The sequence below is a fragment of the Equus caballus genome, chromosome 1 (genome assembly GCF_041296265.1).
Source record: "Equus caballus isolate H_3958 breed thoroughbred chromosome 1, TB-T2T, whole genome shotgun sequence".
Lineage (NCBI taxonomy): Eukaryota > Metazoa > Chordata > Mammalia > Perissodactyla > Equidae > Equus > Equus caballus.
This window is the reverse complement of record NC_091684.1, coordinates 193,732,811-193,750,188: the sequence shown is the minus strand read 5'-3', so window position 1 is coordinate 193,750,188 and position 17,378 is coordinate 193,732,811. Positions and strand designations below refer to the sequence as shown.

At 37.7% G+C, this 17,378-nt stretch overlaps 1 protein-coding gene across 4 annotated transcripts in view; it reads right to left on the bottom strand.

Moving 5' to 3' along the window:
• Positions 1–316: 316 nt before the first annotated feature.
• The window catches only part of TOGARAM1 (TOG array regulator of axonemal microtubules 1), an 84,205-nt gene continuing 67,143 nt past the window's right edge, over positions 317–17,378 (bottom strand). For all 4 annotated transcript variants that reach the window (XM_014734159.3, XM_023624500.2, XM_023624493.2 and 1 more), the window contains 4 exons: positions 6,913–7,102; positions 4,897–5,116; positions 2,101–2,187; positions 317–1,465 (listed from right to left, as the gene is read on the bottom strand). In XM_014734159.3, coding sequence (XP_014589645.2) covers positions 1,212–1,465; positions 2,101–2,187; positions 4,897–5,116; positions 6,913–7,102 — 751 coding nt within the window. In that variant the 3' untranslated portion in view covers positions 317–1,211. The remainder of the gene's footprint in view (positions 1,466–2,100; positions 2,188–4,896; positions 5,117–6,912; positions 7,103–17,378) is intronic.

Genomic DNA, 17,378 nt, shown 5'->3' with positions numbered 1-17,378 from the left:
AAAGAAGATAGTTCACAATTGTAATAAAGTGATCTTAGAGGAAACTATAACATGGGAATAAGATGAGACCTTTAAAAGTCATCTAGCTGAGCCCTCACACTTTAGAGATGAGAAAACTGATGCCTGGTCCTGGCGAGGGACTTGCCCATTTCCTGCAAAGCGGGAACTAGCACCCAAGTCCACTGTGAGGTCAGCAGAGACAGGTCAACATTGTATCAAGTGCATCAAGTGAAAGTGATCGGTCAACATTACAAAATATATATTTTTTGTTTTAACATCTATGGAAGTTGGAAAAATAGGACACCTCTCACACATCTACAGAAATAAATCCTTTTATTTTATAACATTCCCTTTCTTTTTTTAAGATGCATACAGTACTTGTAGCCCAAGAATTCTGAGAGAAGCTATAGAAGACCTGGCACTATTTTTGAGAATTACACAACTGGGCAGCAAAATAACACCTTTATAAATGTCAGAACATACAGAAATAAAGTTTAGTGTTTGCACACAAAAATAGGGAAGTTACATTCAACACGTTTTCTTAAACGTGCATTTAAATGTGTAAATATTTCCTAAAACTTTGGTCATCATGCTTTATTATAACTTGTTAATTTTCACAATTATGTAGATGATTAAACCCAAATGGTAAGCAAATATATCACATTAACACAGCAGCAAAAGCAAGCTAATACTGCACAATCATAATAGCGGACTGATTTCAGAAATACATGTTTTTCACAAACAGCACACAAAACTTAGTTTGTGATAACATAGTTCAATGACTTTCCTTCCACTTTATAAAATAAGGCTGAATAAAGAGACATAGCAGAACATGATTACATAATAAAAAGTATATTTTTAATTACAAATCTAATTGTACATACAGGGCAACAAATTGCAGTTTCTATAGAATAGTGCAAATGAGCAGGACTTTTTTCAAAAATATTAAAATTGGATTCATTCCATGTGCCTCAGATTTCATGAATATTAGGTCATATTAATTATTCTGGGTTTTTGTGTGATGGTTACAAGTGATAGGGTTGATATAAGACAGATGTGTACTCATAGGCTGTAAATAAAAATAGCCATTGACTTAACTTACTGGATGAGAAGTGCAGGCACTGAAAACGTGACTCTAAAAAAGTTCCATTTGTCATCATGTAAACAGTTTTGTTCATCATACCATATTTCATCAAAGATCCATAATTATTTCAAATTTGCATATCAAGCAATTCCTCTAAACTCTTTTTGATATGTGGTGGCTGAGACGCAGCCTGATTTAACAGATTCTGACCCATCTGTGCAAAAAGTGCTTTGGATAATTTAGCTGTGGCTGTTCGTATATTTCCTCCAGCTCCAGGCAGAGAGCCACTATTTGTCATGTTCCCTAAGAGATGCCATAAAACAACCAACACTTTCTGTTCTGTGGCATGGGGCTTCCTTTGATAAAGTTCCATAACAATATCTGAAACACAAAAATATGGTAAACAGCGAGGTTTTCAAAAAAAATAAATTCAAGTTCCACTAATTAAAAAAACATATAAAATATACTAAGCTTCTTCCTTATGCCATGTGTCCTAAAATGTTAGGCATTTTAGAAAAAGTAAGGTTTGAAACTTTCCCCACAAAGATTGGAACCTTCAAGCATTAGAATTCCATACACAGGTCGATTAGTTCAGGCAAAAGCAGTATATACAGGAATCAAACCCCAAATTCATCCCAATGTTTTCCAAATTTAGTAAATTAAAAATTTATATAATTTTTAACACATGGAACTTTAATCAAATGTGTGATTTGAAATAAGCCATCTTCTATGAGCACTAATATTTGATTTGAATGTCTTTTTATTTTTCCTATATTATTTCTACTAACAGGAAGATTAAACATTTACCAGGAAAAAACAGATAAAATTCTTTCGAAGAAAATTTTTCGGGTAAAAGTCTTAAAGGGTCCTCTTATGAATCAGTATGCAATGTATTTCTGTTTCATGGGTAGTGATATCGAATTTGGTAGCTATCCTAAAATTAAACTGAAATGCCCGTCAGTTTATTCTTAGTTAATAAAATATTTCTTTAGAAATAACAATTAAAAAACATTTACCAGCAAGCTTTTCAGTCATATCCTGTTTTGCTTTTCCATTTAAAAACTGTGCTTTTGTGCAAAATGGCTGTAGAAGTAAGTAATTATCTAAATAAAAAGAATAACACAGAGACGGATGTTTAAAGAGTTATATCTTATTTTCCATTACATAGCATTGAAAGGAAAAAATATTCATGCAAATGTGTTAAAAAGATTCTTTAATCTACAGTTAGTCACTATTTAAAATTCTCTATAAAACCTTAACAGAGTAATGTTCTTACAGCAAATGAGAAATAAAAATACCTCACAGAATATTAAAGGAGTTATCATATAGTATAAAAAAGAAAAAGAATTGCCTATCTCCTAAGCATCTTATTCCAAATGATAGTAATATAGGTTTATCAAAAAAAGAGGAAAATACTTACTTTTTGGGGGGTAGTTTTTACATTTACTGAGTTTTTCAAAGTTTTAATTTTAATTCATGGAAAGTTGCAAAGATAGTCCAGAGAGGTCCTGCGTACTTTCACCCAAAGGTTACATCTCAAAAAATCATGGTACATGTCCAAACCAAGAACCTGACGTCGGTGCACGACGTGTATATAGTTCTCTGTCACTTTATTCCGTGTACATCTGTGTAACCATCACTGCAATCCAGATACAGAACTATTCTATCGCCACAAAGATCTCCCTGGTGCTACCCCTTTACAGTCACATCCGGTCCCGCCTCCTGAACCACCAAACCCTGACAACCACTAATCTGTTTTCCATCTCTGTAATTTTGTTATTTTGAGGAGGTTATACAAATGAAATTCTACAGCATGTAACCTTTGGGGACTGGCTTTTTCATTCAGCATAATGACCCTGAGATCCATCCAAATTGTTGCATGTATCAATTGCTCATTCCTTTTCATTGCTAAGTAGTATTCTTTTTCTTTTTAATTTTTTTTTTCCTGTTGAGAAAGATTCACTCTAAGCTAACACCTGTGCCAGTCTTCCTCTCTTTTGTTCGTGGGTTGCCGCCATAGCATGGCTGCCAACGAGTGATGTAGGTCCACGCCCAGGAACTGAACCTGGGCCGCCGAAGAGAAGCATGCCAAACTTAACCACTAGGCCATCGGGCCAGCCCCCTATTGCTAAGTAGTATTCTATGGTATGGATGTATCACAGTTTTTTCCACCATTAACCCACTGAATTACACCTAGGTTGTATGCAGCTTTTGGCTATCACAAATAAAGCTGCTATGAACAATCATGTACAGGTCTTTTCATGGATATAAGTTTTCACTTCTCTGGGATAAATGCCTAGGAATGCAGCTGATTTGTTACATGTAAATGCATGTTCAGTTTTTTAAGAAACTGCCAAACTATCTTCTACAGTGGCTATACCATTTTATGTGTTACATGTTATAACAAACTACATTCTCACCAGCAACGTATTAGACATTCAGTTTCTGTGCAACCTTGCTAGCATTCGGTGTTGTCACTATTTTTAATTTTAGCTGTTCTACTACTTGCCATAGACTGAATGTGTCTTCCCAAAATTCATATGTTGAAACCCAATCCCCAATGTGACTGTATTTAGAGATGAGGCCTTTGGGAGGTGATTAGGTCATGAGGCTGGAGCCCTCATGAATGGGATTAGTGCCCTCATAAAAGAGGCCCAGAGAGCTCCTTTGCCCCTTCCCCCGTGTGAGGACACAACCAGAAGAGGGCCATCTGCAAACCAGGAAGCAGGCCCTCACCAGACAGCGAGTCTGCTGGCTCCTTGGTCTTGGACTGACCGGCCTCCAGAGCTGTGAGAAGGAAGCGATTGTTGTTTTTAAGCCAGCTAGTCCGCGGCAGTTTGTTACAACAGCCTGAAAAGGCTAACACACTTGTGTAGTGATCGTGGTCTTAATTTGCATTTGTATTTTCCTAATGACTAGTGATGCTGAACATCTTTCCATGTGTTTATTAGCCACCCATAGTGTACTATATCCTCTTCAGTGAAATCTTTCTTTATGTCTTTGCCCATTTTCTTTTCTTTTTTTTAAAGATTTTTTTTTATTTTTCCCTTTTCTCCCCAAAGCCCCCTGGTACACAGTTGTGTATTTTTAGCTGTTGGTCCTTCCAGTTGTGGCATGTGGGATGCCGCCTGAGCATGGCTTGATGAGTAGTGCCATGTCCGTGCCCAGGATTCGAACTGGCAAAACCCTGGGCCGCCGAAGTGGAGCGCACAAACTTAACCACGTGGCCATGGGGCCGGCCCCCATTTTCTAATTGGATTTTTTTTAAATGTTGAGCTCTGAGAGTTCTTTATATATTCTAGATATGAGTTCTTGGTCAGATATGTGGTTTGCAAATATTTTCTCCCAATCTGCAGTTTGCCTCTTTATCCACTTAATAGGGTCTTTTGCAGGGCAAATGTTTTTAATTTTGATGAAGTCCAATTTATCGACTTTTATGCATCATGCTTTTACTGTCATGCTAATAACTCTTCACCAAGTCCTACGTGTCCTCAGGATTTTCTCATATGTTATCTTCTAAAAGTTTTACATTTAAATCTATGATCCATTTTGAGTTAATTTTGTATCAGATGTGAGGCTGAGGTAGGAAAAAAAATTAAAATGTCAAAGATAAGGGAAGAGAAAGTCAATTTAATGGGACACTATATAAGCACTAAAAATAATTAAAAATAGTGAGAAAAGAAAAAATTTTATCACAACATTAACTGACAAAAATTGAATAGCTAGGATTTCAGCATTATAAATAACATGCAGAATCAGAAAGTATGAAAGTAAAGTCAAAATAATTTGAGTGCCAAAGTGAGATTTCTTACCTACATGCTGACTCAGTGCCTGCACAACATTTGTGGCAGCAGCGTAGATGCCCGGATTCTTGGAATTCAGATTGTTATCTACTATTGCTGGAATTAGCATGTTGATTATAGGAGATAAGTTGTCTCTAAGCAAAGGAATCATTTTGTGCATTGTTTCTAGAGCCACCAGATTTACTTTACTATTGGAATCATGAAGCCGAGATTTAAAAGCATCAAAGATCTGAAAGTAAATTGGTAAATTATTTAAAGTGAAATAATATTTATAGCTATTACAGTTAAACTCCTTTTGACATTTCATAGTATTTACCCACTAAAGGAGAAATATACTGCTTAAAAACATACACACATAACATCACATTTAACTTAAACTTATATAACAGGAACTTTATAAAAATTTGGATCCTAAATCTAAGTGTCAAATCTTCTTGGATCAAAAAGAGGAGGCTTCAAAAAATCACCCAAAAAGACATTCTAATAAATTAAGGTTGAGAAACTTGGCGCAGCAGGCAGATGACTGACTGACTGTAAAGGCAATAAAAATGCTCTTACGGAAGGTGCAGGTTAGTTTAGCTAACTCCAAGAACTTAAGAAAAGTTTCTATTTTTATCTCTATTCCTAACAGAATGTTTTACTGCAGATATTTGACCTAGTTTCAGTTTAGGCTTCTCGTGAGAATTTCAGATGCAACTTCAGAGTCCTGATTACATTAACAATTATTCCCTGCTCTTCAGAATTCTTAACTTTCATAAATTGAAGATGCATAAAGTGAACGTTAGGCCATTCTTCAGTCACATCAGGTGAGCGAAGAGCTATGCTGGGAGGCTGGGATTACTAACTAATAATTATTAGTTAACAGTAATGATACTGGCTCAGCACAAGGTGGACACAGGGATGCCGTATTGTAGAAAAGAGACCATATTATAACTTTGAATGACCTCTGATTCGTAATATCTTTAAACTAAATCAGGGTATAGGGTGTTGCTCTGGTCTTTGCATATGCAGTAAAACAAAAGATTATCAGGAACTAAGACCAGACGTCTGCCCCACCCAGAGACCAGATACCTCCCCCACCTGGAGACCAGCCCCTATATAACTGGCCTGTAGTCTTTGTTCTGTAAGATGGTTCTTTTGGGCATTAGCCAGCCATCTCTCCCCCTTGCTAGCAAGCTGTAGTAAAACACTTTCTCTCCTACCACCTTGCGTCTCGACTACTGGCATGTCTTGTGGCAGGCAGACGACCCCACCTTGGGTGGTAACAGTTACAGCTAATATTTATAGTTACTAATTATATAGTAATAGTTAATATATTAGTTATATATTAAATATAAAAACTATAAGTTAATATACACAAATAAAATTTTTCATGTTAAAAATACTCTTCCTAAGAGATTTACTTTGACTCAACAGATAGAAAATGTAACCCTCTGATTCCCATGACACGGTAATGTGGTACTTTTCTTCTGAAAATTAAGAGGCAACACCACCGGAATTAAAAGAGTAGCTGTGGAATGTCTGCCAAGCACATAACACGAATTTAAAACGGAATTTAATTAACAGATTACTAACGGAATTAACTGAACTAAACTTTGATGAAGCATAAATAATCTATGCTTGGGTACCACTAACATTTATTACTATCTCCCTCTTTATTGCTGGTTGCCTTCCTAAAGGTAGGTATATAAATTAGCATACACAGATTTTGAACCTACATATGAAAAATTTTAATATCTATTCTTAAGTAATATCAAGTCTCTTGAAAGCTCAGAGCTTTCGAGGAGTTACCATCTACTGGGAGGATTCAGACAAGTGGCTATTTTCTTACTTATGTCTTTCCAATTACTTTGAGTTGCTCTAGAATGCTTTTAACATAGCAAAACCTAAGCAATCTAGTCTTTTCACGAAGTTTATTTTAATACTTTAACAGTATAAAGTACTAAGATTTAGGGCAATTTTTTACACTAATGAAGTTTCCTAGCCACAGTTTAAAAGTGAAAATTAATGTTGACAGGTTCTCACCTTCACAATGTTTCCAATAACAAGATCTGGATTGCTTTCAGCATCAGATAAAAGCTGCTTAATCCCACTAATTCGATCGCGGAAGTCTTTCGCATTTAATAAACCTGTTATGACTTTAATGTACTCAGCACTTTCTAGGGAATTGCGGGGAACTGATTTTCTGTTGACTTCACGAATTTCAGTTACCTCTCTAAAGTGAAAGAAAGGTAAATTTAATTTTAAAAACACAAATGTAATAAATAATTCTCATTATATATTCACTTTTCAAAAATTCACAAAACGATCTAACCCATAGCCACAATACCTGTGTTGGCTGTCCCCGAGATCTCCCCTGGGTTTGCTAGGAGGACTCAGGGTTCAGCTGGTAGTTTTACTTATGGCTAAGATTCCTTACAGCAGAAGGATACAAGGCAAGATCAGTAAAGGGAAAAGGCGCACGGGTCAAAGTCTGGAGGAAAACCTGAGGTAAGATTCCAAGCTCCTTTCCCGGTGGAGTCACGCAGGACAAACGTAATTCCTCCAGCAACAAATTGTGACAACACATGTGAAATGCTGTCTACCAACAAAGCTGATTAGAGGCTCAGTGCTCAGGCTTTTTATTGGGGGTTGGTCATGGTTGGTCCTCTGCCTAGTACATACCAAAACTCCAGACTCCCAGAAGGAAAGCAGGTCTTCAGCATAAACCATATTGTTTGCTCAAATAATTCAAGCACAGTCAACCACTCTGATCAGTTAGGGAATGGTGAGAATCCTCCTGAAGTTCTAGTACCCAGAGGCCAGCCAAGAGCTAACCCTGTAAGCAGGCCTTTCCAAATACAGCAGTCTTAGACCTGCTATGTTAATACTTTGCAAAATAGCCGTAAGAACACGCATGGGAAAACTAGAATCTTGAGACCAGCAGGATTTACTATTTCAGTGACTCAGTATTAGAAGCATAATGTTTTTCATTGCTGTAAAGGGTGACTCAATGTGGCAGATGATGATCCCTTTAAAACTGAAGAGTCACGCAAATTGACAGGTCCCAAAGACGATGGTAACAACTGCCAGTTACCACTATTTCTCTGACCAGCAGTACTTTTTTTTTTTTTTGAGGAAGATTAGCCCTGAGCTAACATCTGTGCCCATCTTCCTCCACTTTGTATATGGGACGCCTACCACAGCATGGCATGCCAAGTGGTGCCATGTCCACTCCCAGGATCTGAACCCGTGAACCCCGGGCTGCCGAGAAGCAGAACATGCAAACTTAACCGCTGCACCACCAGACTGGCCCCAGCAGTATTAAAATCAGTGCTAAAGTTGCCTTAAGAGCAGTGATGAATGAATGACTCAGAATTATCCTGAAAGTGGACACAGGATGGTGATCTCAAATGCAGATCCTACATGTATTCATCCATTATTTTTCCTTTTGTCTTTTTTTTTTTTGAGGAAGATTAGCCCTGAGCTAACATCTGCCAATCCTCCTCTTTTTTCTGAGGAAGACTGGCCCTGAGCTAACATCCGTGCCCATCTTCCTCTACTTTATATGTGGGACGCCTGCCACAGCATGGCTTGACACACAGTGCATGGGTCCACGTCCAGGATCCAAACTGGCAAACCCCAGGCCGCCAAAGCGGAACATGCGAAGTTAACCACTGCGTCACCGGGTGGCCCTTATCCATTATTTTTAATTTGTTTAAATATATTAATCTGAGGTTATTTGTGAAATGATTAATTATATACAATGAGAAATAGAATTAAATTTATATTTAAACTAAGGACCATACAATACAAAAAAGGTGAATAAATGAAAAAAGAGTAAAATAGAATATCTCAACAAACCATCTAATTACTGAAACCTGTCTTTAAAGATGCCTTGTTTGTTTTTCAAAACAGGATGGATTTGATAGTAAGATAACACTTAAGATACCTTAAAGGGTAAAGATAAAGTAATAGTCAAATGGAGGGACTCACTAGGTATATGAACATTAATAAAATTTATAAAAAAGAGAAGACATTAAAAATGATCATAGAGGGGCTGGCCTGGTGGCACAGCAGTTAAGTGCATGCGTTTGGCTTCAGCAGCCCAGGCTTCGCCAGTTCAGATCCCGGGTGAGGACATGGCACCGCTTGGCAAAAGCCATACTGTGGTAGGCGTCCCACATATAAAGTAGAGGAAGATGGGCACGGATGTTAGCTCAGGGCCAGTCTTCCTCAGATAAAAGAGGAGGATCGGCAGATGTTAGCTCAGGGCTAACCTTCCTTGGAAAAAAAAAAAGATCATAGAACATAGATGCAAAAATTCTCAACAAAATATTAGCAAACCAAATTCAACAACATATTCATCTCAGTAAATGCAGAAAAAGCACTTGACAAAGTTTACCATCCATTCATGATAAAAACACTCAACAAACTAGATATAGAGGGAATGCACCTCAACATAATAAAGACCATGTATGACAAGCCCACAGCTAACATCATACTCGGTAAAAAGCTGAAAGTTTTTCCTGTAAGATCAGGAACAAGACAAGAATGCCCACTCTTGTCACTAAGCATAGCACTAGAAGTCCTAGCCAGAGCAATTAGGTGAGAGAAATAAATAAAAGGCATCCAAATTGGAAAGAAAGAAGTAAAGCTGTCTCTTTCTGCAGTTGATATATTATACATAACAAATCCTAAAGACTCCCCCGAAAAACTGTTGGAACTAACCAACAGATCCACTAAAGTTGCAGGATACAAAATCAATATACAAAAATCGGGCCAGCCCGGTGGCAGAGTGATTGGGTTCACACGCTCTGCTTTGGCAGCCCAGGGTTTGCTGGGCTCATCAAATGCTGCTCATCAAGCCACGCTGTGCTGGTGTCCCATATATAAAATATTGGAAGACTGGCACAGATACTAGCTCAGGGCCAATCTTCCTCACCAAAAACAAGCAAACAAACAAACAAATCAGTTACATTTCTATAAATTACCAATGAATTATCTGAAAAGAAATGAAGAAGACAATCTCATTTATACAAGCATCGAAAAGAATAAAATACTGAGGAATAAATTTAACCAAGGAGGTGAAGGATCTCTACCCTGAAAACTGTAAGACATTGACAAAAGAAACTGACGATGACACAAATAAATGGAAGATATTTCATGTTCATGGATTGGAAGAATTAATAATTGTTAAAACGTCCTTATTACCCAAAGTGATCTACAATTGAATCTAGAGATTCAATGCAATCTCTATCAAAATCCCAATGGCATTTTTCACAGATATAGAACAAACAATCTTAAAATTTGTATGGAACCACAAAAGATGTGGAATAGCCAAAGCGATCCTGAGAAAGAGGAACAAAGCTGGAGGCATCATACTTCCTGGTTTCAAACTATATTACAAATCTATAGTAATCAAGACAGTACGGTACTAGTATAAAACAGATATAAAGATCAATGAAACAGAATAGAGAGCCCAGAAATAAACCCATGCATATATGGTCAATTAATTTTTGGCAAAGGAGCCAAGAATATACAATGGGTAAAGCATAGTCTCTTCAATAAATGGTGCTGGGAAAACCAAACAGCCACATGCGAAAGAGTGAAACTGTACCCCTATCTTACACCATACACAAAAATCAACTCAAAATGGATTAAACACTTGAATCTAAGACATGAAATCATAAAACTCCTAGAAGAAAACATACGGGGTAAGCTCCTTGACATTTTTTCACTTTTTTGATTTGACAACAAAAGCAAAGGCAAAGAAAGCAAAAGTAAACAAGTGGGACTACATCAAACTAAAAAGCTTTTGCATGACAAAATGAAAAGGCAACCTACAGAAATGGAGAAAATATTTGCAAATCAAATATCTGGGCCAGCCCTAGGTGGCCTAGTGGTTAAGATCAGTGTGCTCCACGTCGGCAACCTGGGTTCAGTTCCAGGCATAGACCTACGCCACTCCTCTGTCAGTGGCCAAGCTGTGGTGGAGGCTCATGTACAAAAAAAAAAAAGAGGAAGATTGGCAGTTGATATTAGCTCAGGGCGAATCTTCCTCAGCAAAAACAACACAAAATAAGAGCTTAACACACAAAATATATAAAGAACTCATACAATTCAATAGCAAAAAAACCCAATCTGATTAAAAAATGGAAGAGGAATGGAATAGACATTTTTCCAAAGAAGATATACAAATGGCCAACAGGTACATGAAAAGGTACTCAATATCGCTAATCATCACAGAAATGCAAATCAAAATTACCTTACATTTGTTAGAATTGGTATTATTGGAAAGACAACAAAATAACAAGTGTTGATGAAGATGTAGAGAAAAGGGAACCCTTGTGTACTGCTGGTAGGAACGTAAACTGGTATGGCCACTATAGAAAACAGTATGGAGTTTCCTCAAAAAATTAAAAACAGAACTGCCATATGATCCAGCAATTCCACTTCTGGTTGATAACAGAAGGAAATGAAATCACTGTCTTGAAAAAATATGTGTACCTCCATGTTCACTGCAGCATTATTTATAATAGCCAAGACATGGAAACAACCTAAGTGTCCACCAGCAGAAGAATGGATAAAGAAGATGTGGTATACATACACAAAGGAATATTATTCAGTCATAAAAAAGAAGGAAAATCTGCCATTTGCAACAACATGGATGGGCCTTGAGGGCATTATGCTGAGTGAAATAAGCCAGACAGGGAAAGGCAAATACAGTTTGATCTCACTTATATTTGGAATTTTAAAAAAGCAAACTCATAGATACAGAAAACAGATTGGTGACTGCCAGAGGTGGCGGAGTGTTGGGGGTGGGGGGTGAGCAAAATGGATGAAAGTTGTCAAAAGGTACAAATTTCCAGCTATAAGCTCTGGGGATGTAATGTATTATAGTTAACAATAGTGTACAGAATATTTGAAAATTGCTAAAAGAGTAGATCTTAAAAGTTCTCATTACAAGAAAAAAATCTGTAACTATGTGAAATGATGGATGTTAACTCAACTTACGGTACTCCTTTCATAACATATACATATATCAAATCATTATGTTGTACACTTTAGACCAACACAATGTCATATGTCAACTATATCTCACTAAAATTGGGGGGACATGAACATAGTTCGTGGCAATGCTACTTATACAATACTATTTGATATTGACTATTTAAAGCAAATTAACAATAATGTATTGTGGGTATTATAATATAGGTAGGAGTAAAATGCATGACAAAAATAGCATATAAGATGAAAGGGGAAGAATGAAAGTATATTGTTGTAATTTAGGATTTTAAATTTTTTCTTTTCTTTTAAAAATTGGCACCTGAATTAACATCTGTTGCCAATCTTTTTTTTCCTTCTCCTCCTACCCAAAGCCCCCCAGTACATAGTTGTATATTCTAATTGTAGGTCCTTCTGGTTGTCCCAGTGGGATGCCACCTCAGCATGGCTTGATGAGTGTTGGCATGTTTGTGCCCAGGATCCGAACTGGCAAAACCCTGGGCCGCTGAAGCAGAGTACACAAACCCAACCACTCGGCCATGGGGCCGGCCCCCTAATTAATGATTTTACATTATACCTAAAATGCTCTAACATTATTTGAAAATATACTATGAGAAGATAAAGATGAATATTATAAAGTATGTATAATCCATAGCCTACATCAGCCACTAAAAAAAAAGAATGAGGAGATAAATGGAATACAAAAATAAACATGCACACACACACACACAAACACAAACACACCTCAATCAATTCAAAAGAAGGCAGGAAAAGAGGAAAAAAGAAACAGAAAATACAGGACAGATTAAAAAGTAGTATCAAGATGACAGGCTTAAACCAAACCATATGAATAAGTACATCAAAGATAAATGGTGGAATACCCCAATTAAAAGGCAGAGATTGTTAGATTGCATAGAAAAGCAAAACAATCATTTACTGTTTACAAAAAACACACTTTAAAAAGACATACTGGAAATGCAAGTCAAAACCATAATGTGGTAGAGAGAAATTATTCTGACATTTGTAAAGTGATAAAGACGACTTTATTCGAGACTATTGCAATGGGGGTCATGCCCAGCGCAACAGGGGAGACAGTGTGTTCAACTCTGAATACAGCACAGACAGCAGGTGAGGGGGTCAGTGGATGGAAAATTCCTAAGAGGAGGCATCAAGGGTGAGGGGTTTCTTGTTAAACTGGTCTAACAGGATTCTTGCCAAAGGCAGGCCAGGTACTTATCCATCAAAGGTGGAGGGTGAGGCGCCTGATCAGATATAAGGGTGATGAGATATCACAGGAGAGGGAGGGCATGACTCAGCAGATTCCTTGCTAAGACTGGCGTAGGCTGGCCCAAGAAGGAGGCCTAGGGCAAAAGAGGACGCAGACGAGCTTGTCTGAGGTTTGGTCAAAGACAGACTCTTTGTCAAATGAGATAGCAGTCTACACCCACTTCAGTGATAACAAGTGTTGATGAGGATGTGGAAAAACGGGAACCATCTTATACTGCTGGTGGGATTGTAAAATGGTGCCACTCTGGAAAACAGTCTGGTAGTTCTTCAAAAGCTTAAACATAGAGTTATCCTATGACCCAGCAATTCCAGTCCCATACACCCAAGAGAACTGAAAATGTATGTCCACAACAAAACCCAAATATCCATCAACTGATGAATGGATAAGCAAAATGTACTATATCCATACCACTGAATATAATTTAGCTATAAAAAGGAATGAGGTATTGATACATGCTACAACTTGGATGAATCTTAAAAAACATAAAGCCAAGTCTAAGAAGTCAGTCACAAAAGATCACATATCATACGATTCCAGAATATGCAATCCATAGAAACAGAAAGCAAACTGCCCAGGGCTGGGAATGGGAGGGCTGTGGGGAAATGAGTAGTGACTGCAAATGAGTATGGGATTTCTTTTTGAGTTGATGAAAATGTTCTAAAATTGACTGTGATGATGGTTGTGCAACTCAGAGAATATACTAAAAACCACTGAATTTCTGCCTTAAATAAGTGAATTATATGGTATATGAATTATACTTCTATAATACTGTTATAGAAAAAAAAGGCATACCATGCAAACACTATTATAATAAAATGATTAATGTTAGACAAAGTAGACTTCAGGAAAAGGAATATTACCAAACACAGAGAGTGATACTTCATAATGATAAAAAGGTCTAGTCATCAAAAAGTCACAACTATCATAAATATATCTGAACTTAATCACACTGCATCAAAATACATGAAGAAAAGGTGACAGAACTGAAAGTACACATCCACAAATATAGAGATATTAATATTCCTAACTCAGCAATCCACAAATATAGTTAGAGATATTAATATTCCTATCTCAGCAAGTGATAGAACAAGTAGACAGAAAATCAGTAAGAAGAAGTGAACTGAAGAATGTCAACTTGGGGTTGGCTCCATGGCCAAGTGGTTAAGTTTGCGTGCTCCGCTTTGGCGGCCCAGGGTTTTGCCGGTTCAGATCTTGGGCACAGACATGGCACCACTCATTAGGCCATGTTGAGGTGGCGTCCCATACCCACAACTAGAAGGACCCACAACTAACAAAAATATATATATACATCTAGGTTACTGGGGGGATTTTGGGAGAAAAAGCAGAAAAAAAAAAAAAGAATGCCACCTCAACTGACATTTTATAGAACACTACACTCAACAAGAGTAGTATACACATTCTTTCAAGTAGTTATAAAAAATATTCACTAACAGAATACATGCTGGACCATAAAACAATAAATTTAAAAGAACTGAAATCATATGGAGCAAAATCAATGACACAACAGAACTAAATTTGAAATCTGTCATTAACAAAAAGATATTTGGAAAATCTCCAAGTATTTGAAAATTAAACACACTTCTTTTTTTTTCTTTTTTAAAGACTGGCACCTGAGCTGACAACTTTTGCCAATCTTTTTTTTTCTCCCCAAATGCCCCCAGTACATAGTTGTATATTTTAGTTGTGGGTCCTTCTAGTTGTGGCATGTGGGAGGCTGCCTCAGCATGGCTTGATGAGTGGTGCCATGTCCACACCCAGGATCCAAACCAGTGAAACCCTGGGCTGCCAAAGTGGAGCACATGAACTTAACCACTCAGCCACAGGGCCCGCCTCTACACACACTTCTTAATAGCCCCTGTATGAAAGAAGAAACCCTAAGGGTGTTACCCAGCATTATTCCAATACCCAAACCAAAGACGTTCTAAGACAAGAAAACTGCAGACCTCATGAATATAGACACAAAAATACCCAACTCATTTTAGCAAATCAACCCCAGTGATATATGAGAAATACAGCACATCAAGATCAAGTGGGACTAATCCAAGGAACACAGGTTACCTTTTTTATCATTCGAAAGTCAATGACTGTAATTCAACATATTAATACAATAAAGGAAAAATGGGATTATCTTAGTAGACACTGAAAAAGCATTTAACAAAACTCAACACCCATTCACGATAAAAAGTCAAACTAGGATGAGAAGGGAACTTCACCAATCTGATAAAGGGCCTCTATGAATCTCTAGCTAACACCATACTTACTCATGAAATACTGAATGTGTTGCCCCTAAGATTAGGAATAAGGTAAAGATGTCTGTTCTTGGGGTTGGCCTGGTGGCACAGCGGTTAAGTACACACATTCCGCTTTGGGGCCCGGGGCTTGCTGGTTCAGATCCCAGATGTGGACATGGCACTGCTTGGCAAGCCATGCTGTGCTGGGTGTCCCACATATAAAGTGGAGAAAGATGGGCATGGATGTTAGCTCAGGGCCAGTCTTCCTCAGCAAAAAGAAGAGGATTGGCAGTCGATGTTAGCTCAGGGTTAACTTTCTTCTTCTTCTTCAAAAAACAAACAAAAATATACAACTATGTACCAGGGGACTTTGGGGAGAAAAAGGAAAAATAAAAATAATTTTTAAAAAAAGTTAAAAAAAGAAAAAAAAAAGATGTCTGTTCTTACCACTTTTATACACCCAACAATTTTTTTCTTTTTTCTTTTTGGTGAGGAAGACTAGCCCTGAGCTAACACCTGTCGCCAATCCTCCTTATTTTTGCTTGAGGAAGATTGGCCCTGAGCTAACAACTGTGCCAATCTTCCTCTATTTTCTATGTGGGATGCCACCACAGCACAGCTTGATGAGCAGTGTGTAGGTCTGTGCCCAGGATCTGAACATGCGAACCCCAGGCCACTGAAGTGGAATTCGAGAACTTAACCAATGTGTCACTGGGCCAGCCCCTGTGTTCTTACCACTTTTATTCAACCCTGTATTCAATGTTCTACTCAGTGCAATAAGGCAAGGAAAAGAAAATAAAAACATACAGATTAGAAAAGAGGAAATAAAATACATGACGATCCTGGAGAATCTTGTGGTGTGAGAAAGTAAGGAAATGTTTGTAAGCACAGCAGCCAACCTGAGGGAGCTCCTAGAGCTGGAACAATACGGAGAAGTGAATAACGATAGTATTGGACTATAACCCACAGAATAAAATAAAAATCCATTAGTCCACAGTAATACAAATATTTGAATAAATAAATACATGGAGGAAAAGTGGTAGTTTTCTTTACAGAAAAATTCAACTAACAAAAGTAGAAGGAATAAGGGAAATAAAAGATCATCATTAGACAAAAAAACACAACTGCTATAGGCAAGATCTATTAATAGTTGCTAAAATTAGTGGGCAGATATATGATGACAAACAGGATACTTGTACAGTCTCAAAGTATCCAAGATATCGATTACTTACAAATGGAAAAATAATAATTTTGCAGCAGAGAAACCACCTTAACCTAGGTGATCAAGGTTACTATCACCAGTAATAAGACACAATAACACCATGCACCTCATGAAATGACGCCCGAGAAGGGCACAGTCTCACTTGTGCGGTCTTTTCATCAAAAGTGCAGAACCTCAATCTAACTGTGAGAAAACACCAGAGAAACCCAAACTGAGAGATATCTACAAAATAAGTAACTGGTTAGAAAAGGCCTGGCACACAGTATACTCTAAATGTTAAAAAAGCATTTCTTTGGGTTGGGTGTAAAAGTGGTTTTTGACCAAAATATCTGATCCAGGGCCTTATGTGATATTATCTTTCCTTTTTTTAAAGATTGGCAGCTGAGCTAACATCTGCTGCCAAACTTTTTTCTTTTTCTTCTTCTTCTTCTCCCCAAAGCCACCCAGTACATAGTTGCATATTCTAGCTGTAGGTCCTTCTGACTCTGCTATGTGGGACACTGCCTCAGCATGGCTCGATGAATGGTGCTAGGTCAGCACTGAGGATCCAAACCAGTGAAACCCTGGGCGACCGTAGCGGAGTGTGCAAACTTAACCACTCGACCACAGGGCCGGCCCCTGTGACAATATCTTTATGTGGAAAAACGGCAGATTCTCATTCAACAGTCGTGGAGGGAGGACAGGATTTGCCCTGCTAATAAGCTCCCAGGTGATGCCAATGTGCCTGTTCTGTGGACTGTAC